Source organism: Populus nigra, chromosome 15 (assembly GCF_951802175.1).
Source record: "Populus nigra chromosome 15, ddPopNigr1.1, whole genome shotgun sequence".
NCBI classification, from domain to species: domain Eukaryota; kingdom Viridiplantae; phylum Streptophyta; class Magnoliopsida; order Malpighiales; family Salicaceae; genus Populus; species Populus nigra.
Window position 1 is genome coordinate 14,330,953 of NC_084866.1, and position 22,802 is coordinate 14,353,754.

The 22,802-nt window shown below is 33.6% G+C and overlaps 2 protein-coding genes across 4 annotated transcripts; one reads left to right on the forward strand and one right to left on the reverse strand.

The window, feature by feature from the left end:
* The first annotated feature begins 6,488 nt into the window (after positions 1-6,488).
* Positions 6,489-12,552, forward strand: LOC133674749 (pentatricopeptide repeat-containing protein At5g57250, mitochondrial). 2 transcript variants are annotated; one of them, XM_062095968.1, is made up of 4 exons: positions 6,489-9,937; positions 11,668-11,738; positions 11,843-12,090; positions 12,244-12,552. In XM_062095968.1, the coding sequence occupies exon 1, from the start codon at positions 6,632-6,634 to the stop codon at positions 9,851-9,853; it is 3,222 nt and encodes a 1,073-aa protein (XP_061951952.1). In that variant the 5' UTR covers positions 6,489-6,631; the 3' UTR covers positions 9,854-9,937; positions 11,668-11,738; positions 11,843-12,090; positions 12,244-12,552. The 2 variants fall into 2 exon arrangements, with proteins under 2 accessions (XP_061951952.1, XP_061951951.1); XM_062095967.1 differs by having other exon boundaries at positions 11,843-12,552.
* Positions 12,553-14,564: 2,012 nt separating this feature from the next.
* LOC133674533 (glycosyltransferase BC10-like) lies at positions 14,565-22,274 on the reverse strand. 2 transcript variants are annotated; one of them, XM_062095695.1, is made up of 11 exons: positions 22,018-22,274; positions 20,048-20,571; positions 18,875-18,973; positions 17,681-17,781; positions 17,496-17,567; positions 17,239-17,329; positions 16,758-16,838; positions 15,784-15,843; positions 15,575-15,697; positions 15,111-15,149; positions 14,565-15,018 (listed from the first exon to the last, which is right to left on the reverse strand). In XM_062095695.1, the coding sequence occupies exons 2-11, from the start codon at positions 20,429-20,431 to the stop codon at positions 14,890-14,892; spliced, it is 1,179 nt and encodes a 392-aa protein (XP_061951679.1). In that variant the 5' UTR covers positions 20,432-20,571; positions 22,018-22,274; the 3' UTR covers positions 14,565-14,889. The 2 variants fall into 2 exon arrangements, with proteins under 2 accessions (XP_061951679.1, XP_061951680.1); XM_062095696.1 differs by having other exon boundaries at positions 21,831-22,274.
* Between the last annotated feature and the right edge of the window lie 528 nt (positions 22,275-22,802).

Below are 22,802 nucleotides of genomic sequence, written 5' to 3' on the forward strand. Positions count from 1 at the left end.
TGAACCTCTTAATTAATAAATTGATAAATTAAAAAATCTACACGGAATTACTTATCATATATTAAGGTCTCGTTTGTTTGCTGGAAAACAGTTTTTTTTTGAAAAGTGAATTTCAGAAAAATAAATTCCGGAAAAGTGAATTATTTTCCGATGTTTGGTAGTATAATGAAAAATAAGTTGGAAAACACTTTTCAATGTTTGGTTATTATTTTAAGTTTATTAAAATAATAAGAAATAAATTTTACAAATTAAAAAGTTGAATGAGAATGAAATTGAAAAAAAATATAATTTCATAAATTATCTCAAATAAAATAAAATTAAAATTAAACGAATAGTTTTTATTGAAGACAAAATATAACTCAGAAACCATAAATATAAACTTACTTCACTCTTTATTGTTTACAAAATTTTATATACAGCAGCACCTTATGGTATTTAAGATTTTATTGCAGTATAAAATCTCTTTTTTTAATAATAAAAAATCTACACGGAATTACTTAATCATATATGAATTAATATGATTTGTCATGACATAATCCGGCAAATTTATGCCAGCAGTTCATTTGTCAATTTAGAGAAAATTACCAATATTTTGCACTTATTTTACTATTATATATTGATTATTATCTTGAATTAATTAATTTTCTCAAGATAATCACGCAACTACATAAGTATTAAATTTACTGTATTTAACAAAAATAAGAACTTAAAGTAAAACGAACAACATCAATAATAATAATAATAAACGAATTTTTTTAACTACAAATGCAAGCAAGCCAAGCTATAAAAAAATGGACACTTCTGATAAAATAGTTTTGATCTTAGTCCCTTTGTCAGCTATTAATATTATTACTTTTCGGGACAAAAGGTTTGTTATCTCTATAATCTCAGATTTGAGCCCTATAGTTGTTTATATGATGACCACTATAAGTTTACGTGGTCGTTAACTTCAAGGCTCGTGGGATTAGTCGAAGTGCGCACAAACTGATCCGGATGCCTATATTAAACTAAAAAAAAAATATTATTTCTTATCACCTGTTTTTTAATAGCTTGGCTTGCTTGCATTTCTACAGCAAGCTGGAATTCAAACGTATCAAAGGGTCATTCTCAATCATTCCTACAAAGAACTTGTAATTTTCTACGGTAGCAAATCCTACAGTCAATTCCAACTAAAATTAAGAAAAGAAAGGCTTGCCCATACGATAAGTAATGACTTAAATCATTTATATTAAAGGTCAATTGACCTCTTATGTTGTTATCTAATGGACAGACAAAATAAATTAAGACCTCGTCTACAGAGACCTCTTCATATACTAAGGTAATTAATAACAAAGCCAACACTGACATCTTATTTAGTTTTCATCAACTCAAAATACAAAAAAATCAAGCAAAATAGCATATATATATTTTAAATTAACTGAGATATTTCAATCTTTTCTCTGTTTTTTTTTCAAAAAAAAAAACAAAACAAAAATGCAGTCACAACAACCAGCAGAATATGTTTTTAGTCTATGTATAAACAGTGATATGAACACAAGGGGACAGTCTTCTTGACCTGAAGAGAATTGCCGGTGACTTCATCATTGCCTATGGATGATCTTTTCTTAATTTGGTCTGTCCTTCGTATTTGTTCGAAGAAAAAATTCATATAAATAAACACATATCCGTTGCTGGGAATTATATTGAATTTCCATATTACTACTGTATGAATTAATTAAGAGATTTATGGATATAAAGAGAGGGATTTGTTGGAGAAATTCAAGATATTGATTAATTTAATTTATTTTGTTTTGATTTATTCCCTCTTTTTTGTGCATCAATAATTATAAAGATGAGTGTTTTGTAACCTCTAAAATCATAGAAATAAAGTATTTATTGTGATTTTACATAATTAATGAATTTTTAAATCGTAGATTTTAATTAGGGTAAGTGGTCTTAGATCATTTCCAACGATGACATAATTTAATTTTTATTTCTAGAGGTTTACTAAGGTTAGTAAGTGGGTTATTTTACGTGTTATTATTGAATATTAGCGATCGACTCTAATCCTAGTTAGAGGAGACTTCAAGAAAATAAATTCTTATAAATTTTATATAAATAACCTATTCAATAATCAATTCAATAGAGGTTGCCTTGAAAGATTAAAGTTAATTTGAGAATATATTTTTTATTATTAAAAGTAAAAAACAATTGCCTCTAATGCATGCTTTTTATACTAAGAGGTGTTTGGAAGTGTAATTGCGGTTATTTTTTAAAATATTTTTTATTTAGAAATTCATCAAAACAATATTTTTTTTATTTTTAAAAAATTATTTTTAATATCAGCGCATCAAAACGATTCAAAAATACTAAAAAAATATTAATTTTAAATAAAAAAAATTAAAATTTTTAGAAACACGGGTTGAACCGTATACTAAAAATCTTTAAACCAGAAGATCATTTATTTTTTATGTATCCTATCTTCTTGGAAACAAAAAAAAGTTCTAATTTCTATGATTAAAAAGCAGTTAATTCAACTTAAAAATAAAATAAAAGAAAGGTAATGACGAGACCAAGCATCCGGGCTTGGTTCTACCAATTCTACAAATCTATCCATCCCATGAGAGCCAAGTCCATATGCATTATTATAGTTGTAATATATCTCTTACTAAGTATATGGTACCAAAATTTTGTGTTTAAGCTGCAATTTCTTTCACCTAAATAATTGAATTCCTTAAGAGAATATATAATTTAGAGTCCCAATTGGAGCAGAAATTAAGTTGAACAAAAAAAAAAGAGTTTCAATAAATATAATCTTCAACCAGTTATAATTATATTATATTTTCATAAAATTAATGTATTTAGGTAATTAAATAAAATTGGGTCTCTAATCCCCTTGCATTATTAAGATTATAAACTATTTAAACTTGAAAAATTAAATAATTAAAATAATTGCTCTCCTAGCAAGATATAAGGATTTTGGAAATGATGCTCTCAATGTGTTTGTTGGTATCTCCCACACCCACTTGACAACTTGGCCACCTAAGTCCATGCAATTACAAATTATATTTTTGTAAAAATATTAAATTAGTCCTTTTAGTTTCAGAAATTAAAAATCAATGCTTTTCCCAGCTTTAACCATCAAGTTGTTCTCAGATTTCTTAAGTTTTTGTTTTTTCTTGCCAAACCAGAGGAACTAACCGTTTCTATTTCTTAAAAGTGTAAGGACTAACTTATAATTTACTCAAATACTCCTTTTCTTTTGGGCTTAAGAAGCGGGCTCTTCTATAGCTTTTTTTCAATAAATACAACTGACCATGGAAACCCACAAAGGCTAATTGCGGCTCAGCTCAAACCCAAATTCCAGGCCTCTAACAATTTTAGGAGCTACAAATCATGGTTTTCGTTTTCATGCTGGTTCGGGATCTTACCTGAAAAAAATCGGAGTTTTGAGGTCATCAGTTAACTTGGATCTAACAATTTTTAATATTTATTTATTTATTATTGTGAGTTAATCTACTAAGTCATTCAAGATTAGCTTGATAAATATTAAAATCGAGTTGAGTTGGGTTCTTAATTGCAAGTAAACTCATATGCCGGTTTAATAATCATAGTACAGGCACCCATTTTTTACTGGAAAAGCCTGAAGATTAAAGAAGTTGACTTCATGAATTTAGGGCCTGCCAAGAAAGCAAAATTTTCACTGCAGCTTGCTTGCTCTAATCATTCTTTATGTCTGACTTCATGGATTCTTGGAATGTTATTGCTGTTGTTAAGTTTTTTTTGTCTTTGGATTCATTTCCTCACCTAAGGAAAGAAGAGAGATTGACTGAAGCTTATTTAACTTGCTTTGCTTAAGAGATGTTTCTTTGCTTCTATGTTCTGTTGTTTAAGTGATCTTCTTTTAAGGTTTCAATACCTTATGATATATTTTGACTGAAATTTGCAACTGATTCATTGTAATTCAACACATAATTATTATACAGGCATGAAATCTTAGTAAATATCTTTGGAAAACTAGTGCTTTAACGTTGTTTTAGATGACTCTAAGGTGCGTGTGAAGGCCCAATGCTAGTGATCTGCATATTTTAACTGATAACCAGATTAGTTTGGTTTTCTCATAGCAATAAATACCTTAGAAAACTAAGAGTATTTCTAACGTATCATGAACAGAAGAACTGAGTTCAACTGATCTGCTGTTAATTTGGAAGAAGGATTCTTGGGGTGGGGGAATCTGAAGTAAAGGGCCTGTTTGGGATGCCGGTGCAACCGCAGCCATGACCGCATTCCCAAACGGGCACGAGGCTGTTTCAAACTACGTTCCAAACGACGTCCCACACTCTCGAACACCACTACAATTCAAATTCCCAAAGGTTGAACAACTTGAGCGTTTTCTTTGCTTGAGTTGGTCCTGGAAAGAAAAAAAGGCTGTTAAGCTTCCAATTTTCTGTCGGTAGGTTCAAATTTTCTGACAAAAAATGAGACAGTAACCAGAATTCACACAACTGGAATATAGAGCTAGTGGTTCTCCCACGGCCCTCGGTGCAATCATCGGCGTACTGAGTCGTTCCCAGGAGTTTCTAGTAAATGATCCTTATGGTGACATTAACAATCTATATGATTTTGGCATGCAAAATATGGAGGGCCTATAAAAAATGTGTTGTCTCCGGATGTAATGCGATGGAGATTCTTGCAGAGGGGAAGGAATTAGAAGAAGACATCTTTCCCAACTTGGAGGATTTGAGACTTTATGATCTGCTAAGGTTGAGTAATATAGTGGAAGGGCATGTGTCACCTGGAAGCTTTGCAGATCTGACGTTCTTGTCTCTAGAAAAATGTGATAATCTGAGATATATCTTCTCATGGAGCATGATCGAGCAACTCCCTAAACTGGAGACTCTCTATATCAGTAATTGCAAGAACCTTGAAGATTTCTTCGAAGAGAATGCGACTGAGACCGAGATGGTCAATTATGAACTTCTTTCCCTTGAAATGCCTGCCTAAAATTGTCAGCATTGATAAGATTGTGGCATTGGCTTTATCCTCAATAGAGGAAGTTTATACTATCCATTGTATAAGCGTAAAATCTCTTCCTAGGAGCCTTGTCAATGCACCAAGATTAATGATCGTTACAGGTCAAAGAAAATGGTGGGATGAAGAACTACAATGGGAGGATATCAAGCAACAACTTCAGCCAATCTTTTAGAAACATCAAAGATCGGAATCTGGGGCAAACAAAGATCGAAATCTGCTTATATTTTCTCTGTCTTCTGTTCTTTTGCCTTTTGTGTTTGGCTGCAGAGAATTAATTCTTGCATTGTACTGTTCAAATTCTGAGACTAATAAATGATTTTTTCTCTTCCAGGAAAAAACTCCACAAATACTTCTGCTGGATTGTCATTAAGCTTACCAGAATATGAGCTTAAGCACAGCATTTCCACCTTAGCTATTGCTTAATGACAGAGATTAATCTACTCCTAAGGACTAGATTACGCTGGATAATACTAGCTTGTACTTCCAAATTATCTACTAATTAATCTACTCCTAAGGACTAGATTACGCTGGATAATACTAGCTTGTACTTCCAAATTATCTACTAATTAATGAAGCCAAGTTTTTAATTGGAATGAGCTCAATGGATTTTTTGATACCCGGACTTCTTATTTGCCTGGTGAAGCACACATGCCTATGGCAGAAAGCCTCTAGTATTACACTCAAGATTTGGATTCAGAGAAACCTTACCAATCTTTTTCAGTCCCATCAAAGCAAATTCTTTATGCGTTACAGGTGGAAATGGCACAGCAATAATTTGGCATCACATCAACATTGCATATTCAAGAAAAACTGAGGAGAAGAAAATGCAGATGCTGTGCATTTGGTGTTATTGTTTATGCAAAGTAATTTTTGATAAGGTTTTTTTTTTTTAAAAAAAAATGTAAATAATTTTTTTAATTTGAACATCAATATATCAAAATTATTTAAAAATATTATAAAAAATATCAACTTAATATTTTTTTTAAAAAAACTTTCAAAATATAGTTTAAAATGTACTTTTAGAACGTGTTTAAGAACAAAGTTATTTACGTATTTTTAAAATTTTAATATTTTTTTATTTAAAATATTTTTTATATGTCGGTATGTTTTAAAAAATAAAAATATATTTTTTAAAAAACAACTATTGTTGTTTATTAGTGTAATAATTGTAAATACATAGACAACAATTAATTTATTTTACATTATCACATTTTATTAAGTAAGTATTTAGATGAGTATTTAGAATTGCTGGAATTTTTGTTTTTAAATGATTTTAAAATAATCTTTTATTTAAAAAATATTAAATTAATTTTGTTTATTTTTTAGATAATTCTAATAAGTTAATGTTAAAATTTAAAAAATAGTTTTAATATAATTTTTAAACTCAATAAATCTTGATTTTTATAAAAAAATTTAAAGATATAATAGATTTAGCTTTTAGTCGAGGTTTTATTTTACCATAACCTCGATAGTTTATTTTAAAAAATATTTCCATATTTCGGACTGGGGCACCAAATCCTTTCGAGGATTCCCTGGGGACTCTGTGAGTTTCTCAGAGCCTAAAATCCTTAATGACACAGAACAACGTTTTCCAAATTCAAAGTAGCAAAGAGAACTCATGTCTTTCTCTCCTTCCTCCTCCTCTTCTTCTGTACAAACTCTACTCAAAAGTGGGTTCTCTCCAACTCTCAAATCCATCAACCAATTTCTCCACTTTCTCTCAAAATCCCACAAATACGAATTGATCACTCACTTTTTCTGTCAAATTAATCGAAACAAGATCAAATGCAACCCCCAAACTCATTCAGTTTTCACCTGTGCTCTCCTCAAACTCGACAAATTTGAAGAAGCAGAGCATTTTATGAAGACCCAGATGGAGAAATCTTTAAAAGTTTCAGGATTTGGCGTCTGGGATTCTTTAATTCGAGGTTTTAGTGTCAATAAAAAGGACCCTGAGAAGGGTTTGTCGATACTAAAAGATTGCTTGAGGAATTATGGTATTGTGCCTTCTTCTTTTACTTTTTGTTCACTGATTCATAGTTTTAGTTATAAAGGAAATATGAGTGGAGCAATTGAGGTGTTAGAGTTAATGAAGGACGAGAAAGTTAGATACCCTTTTAATAATTTTGTTTGTAGTTCAATCATTTATGGGTTTTGTAGGATAGGAAAGCCAGAACTTGCTATTGGGTTTTTTGAAAATGCTGTAAAGGTTGGAGCTTTAAGGCCCAATGTTGTGACATATACTACACTTGTGAGTGCACTTTGTATGTTAGGTAGAGTTAGTGAGGTCTGTGATTTGATTTGTAGGATGGAGAAGAAAGGACTGGCATTTGATGTTGTCTTTTATAGCAATTGGATTTGTGGGTATTTTAGGGAAGGGATGTTAATGGAAGCGTTACGAAAGCATGGGGAAATGGTGGAAAAAGGAATAAATCTGGATATGGTAAGCTATACTGTACTCATTGATGGTTTTTCCAAGGGAGGGAATGTGGAGAAGGCGGTTGGTTTTCTAGACAAGATGATTCAAAATGGTTCAAGACCCAATTTGGTTACCTATACTTCAATTGTGATGGGGTTTTGCCAGAAAGGAAAAATGGATGAGGCGTTTGCAGCATTTAAGATGGTTGAAGATATGGGAATGGAAGTGGATGAGTTCGTTTATGCTGTTTTGATTGAAGGGTTTTGTAGGGAAGGAGACTTTGATCGTGTTTATCAGTTGCTTCAGGACATGGAGCTTAAGAGGATTAGTCCAAGCATTGTTACATATAATACTTTGATCAATGGGTTGTGCAAGAGTGGGAGGACATTAGAAGCAGATGAAGTCTCAAAAAGGATACAAGGAGATGTAGTTACATACAGTACCCTGTTACATGGGTACACAGAGGAAGAGAACGGTGCAGGGATTTTGGAAATTAAAAGGAGGTGGGAAGAAGCTGGAGTTTGCATGGATATTGTAATGTGTAACATACTTGTCAAAGCACTTTTTATGGTTGGTGCATTTGAAGATGTGTATGCACTGTACAAAGGAATGAAAGAAATGGATTTGGTTGCAGATTCAGTTACTTATTGTACATTGATCGATGGATATTGTAAATCCAGTAGAATTGATGAAGCACTTGAGATATTTGATGAGTTTAGGAAGACGTTAGCTTCTTCAGTTGCATGCTACAATTGTATGATTAATGGGCTGTGCAAGAATGGTATGGTGGATGTGGCCACAGAGGTATTCATTGAACTCAGTGAGAAAGGTTTGACTTTTGATGGGGGCATCTATATGACTTTAATCAAGGCAATAGCTAAAGCAGAAAGCATGGAGGGAGTTTTGAATCTAATTTATAGAATTGAGAATCTGGGATTGGACATTTATGACACTCTATGCAATGACACAATCAGTTTTCTGTGCAAGCAGAAATGTCCCCTGGCTGCAACTGAAGTGTTCATGGTGCTCAGGAAGAATCAGTTGATTGTTACATGTACGTCTTACTATTCAATTTTGAAAGGGCTTATTGATGATGGAAAAATATGGCTGAGTAAGCTCTTACTAGGAAGTTTTATGAAAGACTATGGCATTTCAGAACCTAAATTAAGTAAGATACTGCTGCATTACCTCAGTCTGAAAGACATTAACAGTGCACTTTGTTTTCTGAGTAAGATGAAGGAGAATGATTCATCTGTCACTTTTCCTGTTTGTGCTTTAAAAGTACTTATGAAAACTGGTAGATTTTTGGCTGCCTATGAACTTGTCATGGGAGCTAAACATAATCTACCAGTTATGGATGTGGTTGATTACTCTATCATTGTTGATGGCCTTTGCAAAGGAGGGTATCCTGTCAAGGCTTTGGATCTCTGTGCTTTTGTTGAAAAGATGGGTGTAATTTTTAACATTATAACTTATAATTCAGTCATAAACGGACTGTGCCGACAGGGTTGTCTTGTTGAAGCGTTTCGGCTATTCGATTCATTAGAGAAAATCAACTTGATTCCCTCAGAAATAACATATGCGACACTCATTGACAACTTATGTAAAGAAGGATATTTGGTGGATGCCAAGAAATTACTTGAGAGGATGCTTCTCAAGGGCTATAAAGGAAACACACGCATCTATAACTCATTCATTCACGGTTACTGCAAGTTTGGACAACTAGAGGAAGCTTTGATGATTCTGGATCATATGGAGATCAAATACCTTGTTCCTGATGAATTTACTGTCAGTTCTGTGATTTATGGTTTTTGTCAAAAGGGTGACATGGAAGGGGCTCTAGGATTTTATTTTGAACACAAGGGGAAAGGTATATCCCCTGATTTCTTGGGTTTTCTGCGTTTGATAAGAGGCCTTTGTGCAAAGGGGAGGATGGAAGAGGCCAGGAGCATTTTAAGAGAAATGCTTCAGTCACAATCTGTTAAGGAGCTTATAAACAGAGTCAACACAGAGGTGGAAACAGAATCAATAGAAAGTATTCTTGTCTTTTTATGTGAGCAGGGAAGTATCAAGGAAGCAGTTACTGTACTCAATGAAGTTGGCTCTGTGTTTTTTCCTGTTGAAAAGTGGTTTGGCCCTTTTCATGAATCTCAAGAACTGCTGCCACTTTCAGAGTTGAATGGTTTTAGTAGTGTTTCTTCCAGCACTGTATCTTCTTGTGAAAGAAATGATTTGGATTTGGCATCTGTGAATAAAGTAGATAACATGGTGGAGAACCCTGGTGATTTGAAGAGGTTTTCTCAATGTAATTTCTTTGACTCTTATTACTCTCTCATCGCACCACTCTGCTTGAAAGGGGAGCTACGGGAGGCTAATATATTAGCAAAGGAGATGCTTGCTAGTTTGGATGGAGATTGTTAATGGATTACACATTGTTTGGTTCTACCAAGTTCACAGTTTCTTCCTCCCATGCAGAACATGTAACCTCCCTATTACAAATTTCAGGTACATCAAACTAATTTTTGCTTGTTTATGGTCTTTAAACTGAGATAATGTTATTCAGTATTGTGGTCTACGATAAATAATCCTGCAAAGAGCAGTTTAACACAATAATGATGCTAGAATTTAAATATGTGATGTAGTGGATAAGATGGTGTCTTTAATTAACGGTTTGACTTGGTCATATGTGATTTCAGAATAAATGAGTCAAAACTTTGAAATAGTATCTTAGGAAAGTTAAACTATACCTATGAGATTATTGGTTTCAAGAGGTCAAGGAAATAGAAATCTTGCAAGCACCAAAGACTATCTAAGGCTATATAAGTAGTCTTGTAGTGTAGATGTCATATCATGTTATTTTATTTTTTTAATGAACTATCTTTTATGGTTGTTTAGGTTGTGTTTGGCTCCCTTCTATCCATTTATGGTTTGCTTCTTCTTCTTTTTTTTCCACGTGTGTGGATTTGAATATTTATGTTTCTTCTCTCCTCCTGTTGTATCAATAAGTCTTATCTTCTGTTATAAAAGGCATTCCAATAAAATCAACATTAAAGTGTTTTTGAACTCGTTGCATCTGGGTTACTGAGAAGATTATATAAGGTTGAAGTCTAATTCATCTTGTGAAATTCAACTAGATCAGCTTACTAGCACATATTTTTTATTGGAAACCAAATGTTTTTAATTTTGGGTTTTGCATGTCCCCATTTGTAAGCTTTTTATATTTTCAGCTACGTCCTTGTATTATAGTCCTCCATACATGACATGAGGAACCCATTTCTTTGGCTTGAGGCATTTGAAGGAGCCAACTTCTATCTTGCATTGCTTATATATATATATATATATATATATATATATATATATATATATATATAACTTCCTCTTGCAATCCTTTCATAGCTGCTCTTGGCTGGGTTTGCGCTTTCCACCATCCCCTCCCTTCGACTCTCTGTCACCTTAAGTCGTAATATTGTGAAGATTGTTGTTCTCTTTTTGTTACAATTGTTTCAAAACTTTCCTGTTTTCTTTTTGCATTTATGCTCGTTAGAGATAAGCTTTCTAGTGTGAAATTAAATTAATAATACAAGGTATTAGAACTCATTTAAGTTGTTCTGCTTTTGGGAACAATTTAGGAGTTCAACTGAAACAATGTATATGAAATATTAAATGAGAATACTTCAGAGTAGACAAATGACAAAGACTGTGATTGGTCTTATGGTTTAATAAAATGCCTCATTTTTCTGGCCTTGAAACTGTGGTTTCAGGGTTTTAGTAAGCATAATGGGCAAGCATTTACTCTATATTTTTTAAGGAAGAAACGATCACTGGGTGCTTTTAAAAGTTGCTTCCAAGGATGTAGGTTTGTAAATGCTTTTCCACCAAATTCCCCAAGTATGTAAGCATTCTTTCCTCCATTTCAAGATCCAGATGGATCGTAGCACCCCCCTTCCACTTCTTTTTCTTCATATGCTTTTCCTTGCATATCAAAACAGAAATAAATTTGACAATGATGAAAATGATCTCATTTTAAACATCTCCATCCTCCTCTTTTTCTTTTTCTTGTAATTTCCGTTTCATCCATATGGTTATTCATTCAGCTTCATAATAAGACCTTCACTTGAACAGCGTCATCCACAAGTAAAATATTCACTTTTATCATTGGATATGATTTGGTTCCCTTTTCTTTTTTAGCTGGTGCATCAAATTTACATTGACTAGAACCATTTACATTGATACAGGGAATGGTGAGGCTAGGAAATTGAATGAATGAAGCAGCATCACTCGCTTCAGCAATCTCATTTTGTTTAAGGTAAATTTTAAAATTCTTGATGTTTTTATATTCTCCTCTGTTTTGTCTTTCCTTCATTTTGGTCTTGGATTGTTAATTTAGAGTTTTCTTTTTTGTTATTTTAGGATGTCTTGATGGGATTGCTTTTTGTTGAGGTGATTCTGGGAGGCTGGACTTTCGTGTTCTGGAATGGTTCAACAGCGCTTGCATGAGCTGAAGATGGATTTAATAGAGGCGTAGCAGGGATCTTTCCTATTTCATTGGCCCTATCTGTCCTAATTGCCATGGAGACCATAGTGCCTGTCAATCCAACATGCTTGGGGTTTTGAATTTTGTCATTTCGCATCTTATGATGAAAATCAGCAGGGTTTAGGTTCTCTCTATAACTTGCTTTCTTCTATGGCTGTAATGTAACCTCCTTTTTTATGGTTTTTCTTGGTGGGGTTGCCTCTAACGTCCAAAATTGCTAGATAGAATCGGAGAGGGTTCTGCTCTTACACTTGTGATGGTTTGTGAAAATTGGCAGGGACACTCCAATGTTTCTTCTGCAAAGCTAGGATGAGTCCGTATAAAAAGATGCATTGCATGAGGGGATCAAGAGATGTTATTCCGATCCACACAGTGGGGTGTCTAGCAACAAAGTTTGGATATTTAGGCGTCTGAGTTGGCTGCTGACACAACAAGATGATGCCTTTCTGCATGGCGTCTTCTGGCAATGTTTCTGCGTTGGTTTTCCAGGAATGTAATCTTCTGCATTCAATATCAGAAATATAATCTTGTGATCATAGTTCAACCTGGCCAAATCAGATAATGTAAATTATAGTTTTTGTGATCATAGTTCGGCATTCAATATCAGATAATGTACATTATAAACCGTAATCAATATATTATAGTCATTATAGGGATTCTAAAATAAATAGAAAAAATTATATTGCATCAAATATGCACTAATTAAATTGATGAATTATTTATTATGTATGAGGGCTAGATTTGTAAATTTTTTAAGGGAAAAAAACTTGGAAAAAACAGATTAAATCAAGAAAATTAAAAAAAAATCTAACTGAAAAAACCAAATAAGTATATTAGAAAACCCCAAAAAGAAAATGTTTGGTTTCGGTTTTAAAAATTTAAAACTGATTAAACTGGATTGATTTAACTAGTATTGAACCAGATTGGTTCAACCAGCACACTAAACCAAGTTGCAAAAAACCAGATATAAATAAAGAATTTTCTTCTAACCATGAAATAATTAAAATATTAGTTTTATTTAATTGTTTTATAATTGCTGTTATATAACATGATAAGTTTTTATATGAATAACCCCTCGAATTATTTTAAGCATCCTGGCATTGAATTGCTACATTCAAATAAATTTAATAAATTTTCCTTTATGTTACCCAAAGATTTAAATACAAAAAATCAAAAACAAATTAATCAAAATTATAGTTTATTTCTATTTTAATTGAAGATGTGGCTAACTTGTCATTCACTATTTAGTTTATGTAATGAAAGCCCATTATATCATTCTAGATCATGAAAGCAAGTTACAATAACCAACTAATATGATCTACTTTTATGACATGTTTAGTGGCATAGTTGACTTTTATAACCTATAATGAAATGGCTTGCTTTTATGGTATGGTTGGTTTTTATGACATGACTGGTTTTTATAACCTAAAATGTCTAGCTTGTAATGGTTAAGTGGAGCTCTATCAAGTCAATAATCAATCTAGAATTTGCATGATGTCTTAGTGTATCTATACACCCAGTTCTTGAGATTTTTTTCACGAAGAAAAAAATGTATAATTAATGAAGAAATTAATGTGTTATCATTGACAAGTCATGGTAGCTACATTAGTTAAGTGTCATTCTATGATTGTTGTGCCACACTTTATTGATGGAAATGATGTATGCTCTTCATAGTGCCCAAGTGAAAGAAAGAACTTTTCAGGCTCATTATGAAATTTTATAGAGCTTAACTGGGTCTAGTGTGTATGATATGTTATACAACGAGTTTGCGCATGAAAAAATATAATGGACAGTGTCCTAATTATAATATCTAACTACTAGGTAAACCTGGTGACCTGCTAATATAGGATCTGGCTTGCACAAGATTGCTGAAAAAACTTGGAGATTTTTTAAAATTATATTATCTTAGGCTTTTTTTTTTCAAACATTTATTTTTTTTAAAAAAAAACTTGAGTTAACTTACCTGTTCTTGTTCCAAACCTTATATCATATTGATTTTTAGGTCGGTTTATAATTATGGCAGGTGCAAAGATGTTTTTCCAATGAAGTCACCAATTAGAAGGGTGCAAATAGACATTCCAGATTGCTTTGTTTTTCTTGATAATATGAGAAAGGAGTCCAGGTGAGGAAATGCTACCAACTCCCCATTGAGTCTATAGACAAATCAGACCCCTCCAAAGCCGAAGGATCTCCTCTTCACTGTGCAACTCAGCTCCTTCCTCGTCAAGATCCATTCAAATGCAGACAGGTGTTGTCTCTCAGGTTTTTACCACAGCATTATTCAAATGTAATGCCGTATAGAAGCATCTACAAAGACAGGCATCCAAATTCAACAAGCCAAGGTGAGAGGTCCTAGAATTTGGGAATTTTGAAGAAAAGAAATTCTCTTTCAATTCAAATGGAAAGCAGGAAAATTGGGAGTTTTAAGCTGATTAACTTCCTATACTTCTTTTTTAAAAAAACAATTTGAAGGAATTTTGTTTTTAAGCTTCTCACAAATTTTCAAATAAGTTGTACAAAGTTTTGTCTTTGCAAGTTCGCAATTTTATTTTAATTTTTTTATTTTTACAAAACATCCAACCATTAAATGCACTAAAATAAATCCCTCAAAATTCACTATACCAAAGGAGAACACTAATGGCCCAAAATGAAGGGGAAAAAATGGATAACAAATCACCCACTCCTGTGGAAGGCGGCAACACTAGCTAACTGTTGGCCTCCATCCCATCTAAAGTCATCCTAACTGATCTCCAAGTTGCCCTTGCACACAAGAATTGTGCTAGAGGAACGGAACATTCACACCTTGATGACACAACATTTACAAATTTGTAACTTGGAAGGTTCGATGAGAAACCAAGATGGTGGGTGGTCGAAAGCAACAGTCGGTTCGACCAAAGAATTTGAAGTGTTAAAACTATCTCACTCAAAGTGCTGTGTAGTTCGAGAAAAGCTGCAACAAATCATCAATAGTTTCTTTGTGGAATTTCCTCGCAAACAAGTAACATGGTCGTGTGATACCATTCCACAGGCAAGGCTGCACCTGCACTTCCTTCTACAAAAAGCACAAGGGAACGGAGAAACAAAGACGTCAGCCAACAACTTGTGAAAGAATCCAGTACCTAAATAGCCTTGAAAAAATTGTACCTTTTCATCACTTGTCACATGAATACTCAAATCGATTGACTGCGTAAAGATAAAAACATTCATATGGTTACGATCAAGTCCCGTATGATAACACGGTTCAACAAAACCCATCCATAAGAAATTAACTCCAAATATAACAAGAACAACCAGTCCACCTTTAAACATATTGGCATGCCAACCTACAAAAAGGCCAGTAAATGATCCAATCCAAGTTCTGATGACCAATTATACCGTTTTACATTGTCATACAAAGGGGAAGCAAGGGAATAGTAACTAAAATGATTGGGTATCTCGGATGAAGGAGTGGGTATTTGATGGATGCTTGTAAACTCCAATCACTTCCATTCAGCTGTATCTACAAAGAACTTTAAACTACTATGCCAGTGATAAACCAAACTCTCACAAAACACACCAATGGCAGTACCTATTCGAAAAGATACTCTTAAATATGAAGAAAGACCTACCGTAATATTCCTCAGAAGGTCATAAGTAACATCCTGAGACCTATACAATTTTGGATGCCACTTTCTCTCAGACCAGTCAACATGTGTTACTGACCAGTTTGCTATTCCACCTGGATCAACCATCTGAATTCACATATATAAAAGAATGTCATAATGAGGAACCAGGATATGGAAGGTCAAGTTAATGGAATATTGAGGAAGATTCTCACATGGAAGTAGGTTGGTAAATAATGTTCATCAGCAATGCAATTTTTCCCATCCAAGCCAGGCTGAAATTATGTAAAAAATCCATGTCAATATCATAATCAGAACAAAATTTAGAAACTCCACAATGTACAAAGTCCCACGAGGAAGCATGTTGTCATGAAACATTTAAAAATGGTCACACGGTTAACAAATGCAAGATAAAAGACAATTTGTTGTGGCATTTGCTTGAACTTAAAACATGGAAGAAGGGTTCAAAGTTAAGCTGAATGAGATTGAATATCAAACAATTTTTTTATTTAGATCATCCCACCATCCAGTAATGACATCATATTGTTCCCTGCTGTGGGAATCTGATATGGTTCCAGGACGAAAACACTAGTTGGATGCAAAGCGTCCAAAATATTTTGTTGGTGAAAGAGATGCAGACAGTCTGGTTGTAATAGGTTTTCAAATTGCAATCCAAGTAAAGAACAAAAAAAAAAGGAATAAAACAAAGAAAGAAAAGGACAAATAATTAAGAAATTATAAAGAAAGAACATATGAATCTTCAAACAAAAAAAACAGAGCATGCAGCGATCATGAACAAATAAAGAATCCTTTATTCTGATTATTATTCCTAATATTAGAGTTGTATGACCAAATGTGAATGATATAAAAAAAAAAAAGTTCTCTGGATGGAGGTCAGTCGAATCAAACAAAATTTAGGAAGATCTCTAAGATCTTTAAGGAAAAATTCCCTAAAATCTCAAATACTGTTTTGATATTCCAATGTGAGAATCAAGAGCTAAGTGTGCATTCAGCAAACCAAATTCTTGCACTACACTCAGAAGAGACAACGTGTACCATGAAGAAAATAAAACAATCATATACATATATGCAACTCTGTGGCTGTTGGAATAATGCAAAACCCATATAGAACAGATTATAAACACCTATTACAAAACCATAACTTAAGTCAGAATTCAGGAGAAAATACCTTGCAGTAATCACGGAATTTTGAATAGTAAAGGCTGTCAGCCAAAACCATCACAGCATGTTGTCGCTTCATTGAGAACCACTGCATAACAGTTCATTCATTAAAAACTGTGAAAATAAACTGACAGAATTTGAATCGAGCATCTATGTTCTATGTTGACGTATCTATCTACACCAAAAGCTCCATTGTAAACATGACAACATATCTAGAAGTCACACTAATATGCTTCTATGCCTGACTGTAAGATATTACATCAAGAACCCACGTTCAAGGGCAAATAGCCAAAAGCTTAGCATGATCATAACTAGTAGGAATTACAATAGACATTTACATCAGGCCTTCTAACGCATGTTCATGCAGCCACTAATGAAAAATATGAAATAATTGACTGCATTATTTTCTTTAGTTGCTCCTGGGAGAACAAAAAGGGTTGCCATAAAAAATATAGCCATATGGTCAAATTGGCTTGGAGGAAGTATACCTGTGCACCCTTACTAAAGTCTTTCATCTCAACTTCAGGTAACATGTGCTCTGAATACCTGCCATTGCCATGTGGGCCAGGATCGTAAAAGCTGAAAACAAAAGGGCACATCCATCAGGAAGGGGAAAAAAGGATCAATTTGTAGTGATTGATCTATGACAGTCCAAACAAACAACATTTCTATAATCAAAGTAGCCAACTGGAGAACCTTACACAAGTACCATAAGGTCACCGCCATGTATGAGAACAGTACTTACCGATCAACATAGCTTATATTTGTAAACATAAGATAGTTGTAGATGTAGTCAAACTTGTACAATGGCACACAACTGCAATGTCAGATGAGATTTGATCATCCAGTCAGGGCAGTCAAAATTATATCAAATTCAGGTTAATTTCAAGATTGAATGGGTAAAAGCTACAGGAAGATATAATGTGATACCTATCAGAAAGTAACACAAAGTGTTGGTTATCAGGGTCTCTAAGAGCATTTGCCAATAGGCGTCTCTCTGCATCAATCATCGAAATTTTTCCCCATATCACCTGCAAAAAAATTCCCCAAGCCTGAATTTATTAGCTGTTCACCAGATCCAAACTCATTTAGTAATTTGAGTGATATGTGATCTGTTTTTCAGTCAATGAACATACACTAAAAATATAGCTTTCAGTATGTCTAATAACATGAGATAATTCTACCATTCATCACATAGTTTATAGTGCATGCTACAGGTGTCCCATTACTCATTACAAGGGTAGCATTAACATGATCTCTACATCATATATGGTAAAATTAACTAGTTTTACCAACTCTTTGGAGATTAAGCATGGATTTGGGAAATCAATATCTGCAGTACCATGATGATTTTGATGCAGATAAATTCCATCCTTTACCAATAGTCTGTCAGAAAGTTTAAATTTTCCCACTCTCAGAACAACTATTGATTAGTCAAAATTTGTTCCACATCTTCAGATATAGCAAACAAGATAGTTTTTACAAGATTTATGCAGATGTTTTGGTTCATTATCATTAAATAGTGCTGACTCCAGAACAGAGGGACAATTGAAGAAGGCATCAGGTCACCACTGATTCATCTTTCAATGGCTGACATTTGACATTATCAGCAGAGCAGGGGAAATGGTCAATCAGGAAAAGGAAAGTGGACAGCTTATAGAAGGAACAGGACTCCAAGAGCACCAAGGCATCATCCCAAATGAATATCCCGAATGGGTGTATTAAAAGAAGCCAAAACCTATTAACTCATCTAGCATGTCCTTTCTTACAAGCCCCAGATACAACAAATGTGATTGACAAGGCAAGTTTGTTTGAGAAATCATTGGTCAGCCATCTATTCTTAACAATGGGAAACCCAAACCTAGAAAATAACTAATCACTGTTAATTTGAAAGCAGAGCAAGCACCAGAAACCAAGAGACTATGTGTAACCAAAAAATAATGAAGAAACTTAGAGGCCTGCAAAGCCCTGAAACAAATGCAGCAAATAGGGAAAAAGTAGAAAGGCAATAAGATATTCTTTTAAACATACATCCAAAAGTGTGAAAAATCAAAGTAAAACATTAATAGATTAAATATATGAAAATCCAAAAAGGCACGTTACATTGACATTAAATTTACAGACCTGGTCACTGCGTATATCTTGATTAACAAAGTAACGGCTCACATGAACTGGTTTTTCCTTGGATGCATGCACATAAACAGAGAATCTATCCTCGTGACCCTGGCAGAGAAGATAAATTAGTTTCAGCTACAGGTACTTTTATAACAAGATTAGAGTCTAACCGAACATACAACAAATAGGAAATCTGTCAGCAAACATCAGCAGTTTTGACATTGATTACAGCATATTAACATCCCATCACCTAACACCTGAACTGCACAATGACATCGTGTACATAGCTGAACCACACAGAAATCTGAGTTGGCTAAATCAATTGTGCAAGCAGCACCTAAAACCTGTAGTATTTATTGTATATGTATTATGGACCACATAAATCACTAAACAAGCTTTACTAGTTTAGGAAAATCAACCGTTACAGTTCAGAACGACATGCAGCTTGACAATATCGACAATGTTTTTCAATTGCAACTTCACTGGAGCATGTTATAACAGTCAATAATGCAATGACTTTTTGTGATATTACAATTTCTTTGGGGATAAAAATCATATTTCCAGCTAGGACTTCTGGAAATGAATCTCTGTAAAATAAGCTTCCAGACAAGATTGTTTGCACTACATTTCAGAGTCCTAGCTTCACGTCTTCAAACATATTATCAGATCTAACACAGAGAAAATGATGACTATATGTATACCTTTTCTCCTCCAAAGATTCTTTTACGTTTTTTTATCCTATGACATGCAAGAAGAATCTTTCCCATGAAACTATCTTAAACAACGTTGCATTCATACCTTCCTATCAAATCATTTAAACATTCATCAAAATCATCTTATCTGTATTAGAATACTGGGACTAATCTTCTAGCTAATGCAATGTGCCAATTTCTAGCCTGTCCAATCCAAGACATAGATGGGAACTAACGATCATCAATCAACATAGAGTTAAAGCCTTATCTATAAATTCAAGATTAGTAGACAGTTTAAATATGTTTACTTATCAAAGATTGTCTGAAACATGAACATGCATAAGCTCCATCTATTCTCGTAAAAATGATAAGCCACAACTAGAAAATGATTTCTTTGATCCAATAACTTTCAAGGCAATAATTGATAATAATTCAGCAGAATGAACAGAAAAGATATGAATATTTAACATAAGGTGAGATCAAAGCTTACAGAGAAAAATTTGTCCCAGAGTTTCTCGAAAGGTAATGGGCCAGGAGTCAAAAACATAAAAGCAATTTTAGCGTTCTTTGTTGGAGTAAGAGATGCACTCAAAATTTCCCTAATCACAACACGAGAAGCAATTTCTTCATCCGTAAGTTCCCTTGTAGGAGCAGGTGGAAGCCAATCTGTTAGAACCTGGCATCCTCTTGAAGAAAATACATAACAAGCATTCCTGCTTTGCGGTGGATAGATATAAGCACAAACTAGAAACAGGCTGACCATTGAAACCAAAACAATAATCCATGTTGGCCTCTTCGAAGGAGGGCGGTGGCGAGCTACAGGCAAAATCTGCATATCACCCATGCCTAGACGCCACACTTGAGATGTCTTCATCCACTACAAGCACATCAGAGAAGAAACTCCCAGTGATGCATCACTTTTCACCACTCTCTCTCAAACACGAAATTAGGATTTGAAAGCAAGAAGGGATTCTCCAATTGATTGAAAAAAATCTCCAATAGAGCGCAAAAGATCTGAAGTCAGAAAGTAGAAATCATTAGTTGGTGTAACATAATCCATCAATTAATATTCGACATGTTAAAATACACCTATTTGGATTGCATAACTGATAATCAAGTATAAACCCCAGGAACAAATAAAAGAAGAGGAATAGGTTTGCTTCTTAACAAATGGGGCAGAGAATCTTCAATGCTTTGCAATAACAAAGAGAAAACCATTTTATTTGCAAACATGCCCTCGGAAAACAAAACAGGGAAAAACAGCACAATCATGCCATCATTAACCCAAACTAATCGCCAGATAAATAATAACACAACCATTAACCAAGCCAAGAAATCGCACAACAAACTCTCAAACATTAGAAATAATGTAGGTGAGGATCTAAGAGTAAGAAGAAACAAACTAAAAGGAAAAAGGGTATAATGTCAGAAGGCACCTTTATGGTCAAATCAAGCTCCAATCAGATGGCACTTGAGAATTTACTTGGCTAATAGCACAAAATCTAAATTCTAAAACTCAAAATCTTTATCCTACCTTTTCTAAGCAAACAAACTGAGCCAAAAAAGGTTAAAGCTTTTTGAACAATTGAAGATTAAAACCAAACCATGACGAAAGATCAAATAAAAAACAAGATCAAGAACCTTAAAAGGAAAATAAAAAAGCCTAGATGGATACAAACAATTCAAAGTCCTCGAATTGCCCAACTACTAAAACCAAACCTGTATCCCCTGCTTCACCAATAAATTCATATAAAAAACAAACCCCTGGAAAGAAGTCAAACCAATCCACAACAATTCTTAAATATCAAAATCTTCACACTTCAATTCCCTCCTACAGTTCCAAAGCAAAACACAAAACCCACGACTCATTCCAAATCCAAAACCAAAATGCACACTCAATTGCACTGAAGTCAACCCCTCCCCTTCCTAAATATCAAAATTTTCACACTTCAATTCCCACCCCCTGTTTGGTTCCCAAGAAAATAAAAGAAGCAATCTTTTCTTGCAATAAAATTCAAAAGTATACTGAATTAGCCATTCACTTGACCAGCCTAAAACACTCACTTAGATCCATGCAACCATACAACAATTCTTAATACCAACACAACCCACAAAAACAAAACAAACATAACAAAAGATTCATTCTTTCCTCTCCTTTCACTTCCTTTTCCTCAATTCTTTCCCTCAAAACCCAAACAACAAACATGAATCAAAACCCCCCCGCCCCAATCAACTAAAAAAACCAATGAATGAGCCAAAAACAATAACAACACCTGATAAAGCTGAACAGAGAAGAACCCAGATCTCAAATTCTCTCAATCAATTCAAAAACTTGATTCAAAAAGATCAAATATTTCTCCCCTTATTGGCTGTTCAAGATCTGGTGCCACCCAAGAACCACAAAAATAAAATAAAAAACAAAAACACAAAAACCTAGAAAGGAAAACACTTTATATTTACATATATAGCGAGAGGTGAGAGAGTGTTTGTGTCTGTCTCTGTGTCTTCGTATGATCCGTTTATGTGTGTTGCGTTTTGTTGTGAGTTTCTTCTTCTCTCTGTTGTTTTGCTTGCTCTCTCTCTCTCTCTCTCTCTCTCTGTCTTAATATATATTTTTCTCTCCCTCTTACATCCAAAAATGGTAAGAAAATGGAGAAGTCTTCCTGTGTGGTATGATCCGGTCGTTATTTAGGGAGGGGCTGGCTCTGTTCCAAACAGAAAAACAGGTAGGAAAATCAAGCCGGCGGATTATTTTTGTTAATTAAGTAGTAATTAAATTGATTAATGATTCATTACGGTTTTCTTAATAGTATGACCATGCTTGCTTTGATTATTTGATGGATAAATTAGGAAAAGAAAAAAGAAAAAAAAAAGGAAATGTGTCTTGTTGCATGATAGGAAGTGATCGCTGTGTGCCGGTGTTTTGAGTTGAGTTGGAAAATTAAGGATGTGAAATGACTTAAAACACCCTTGTAATTTTAATTGACCACACTCATAGATGTATGTGTATATTTTAAGCTTTGGTTTTGACATGTTTATAAGTAAAAAAAAAAATTAAAACTCTTGGTGTGTACATCTATTTTATCAATAAAAAAATATATATTATTGGTATGAGAGGCAAGATTTTGTGTTTCGAGGTACGCTTAATTTGTATACCTTAAAACTAATTTAAGATATCATTCATTAAAATAAAAATAATAATTATGGGGTCAATGTTTTTTTTCTTTGCTTTAGTACAAGAGATT

What these genes read in the sequence shown, in the direction of transcription:
- LOC133674749 (XM_062095967.1), top strand. Translation starts at nt 6,632, where the DNA reads ATGTCTTTCTCTCCTTCCTCCTCCTCTTCTTCTGTACAAACTCTACTC.
- LOC133674533 (XM_062095695.1), bottom strand. Translation starts at nt 20,431, where the DNA reads ATGAAGACATCTCAAGTGTGGCGTCTAGGCATGGGTGATATGCAGATT. An exon ending in TCTGGGACAAATTTTTCTCT is followed by an intron (nt 18,974 to 20,047) that starts GTAAGCTTTGAT and finishes CTTCTCTGCCAG; the next exon opens with GGTCACGAGGATAGATTCTC. An exon ending in ACTTTAGTAAGGGTGCACAG is followed by an intron (nt 16,839 to 17,238) that starts GTATACTTCCTC and finishes ACTGTTATGCAG; the next exon opens with TGGTTCTCAATGAAGCGACA.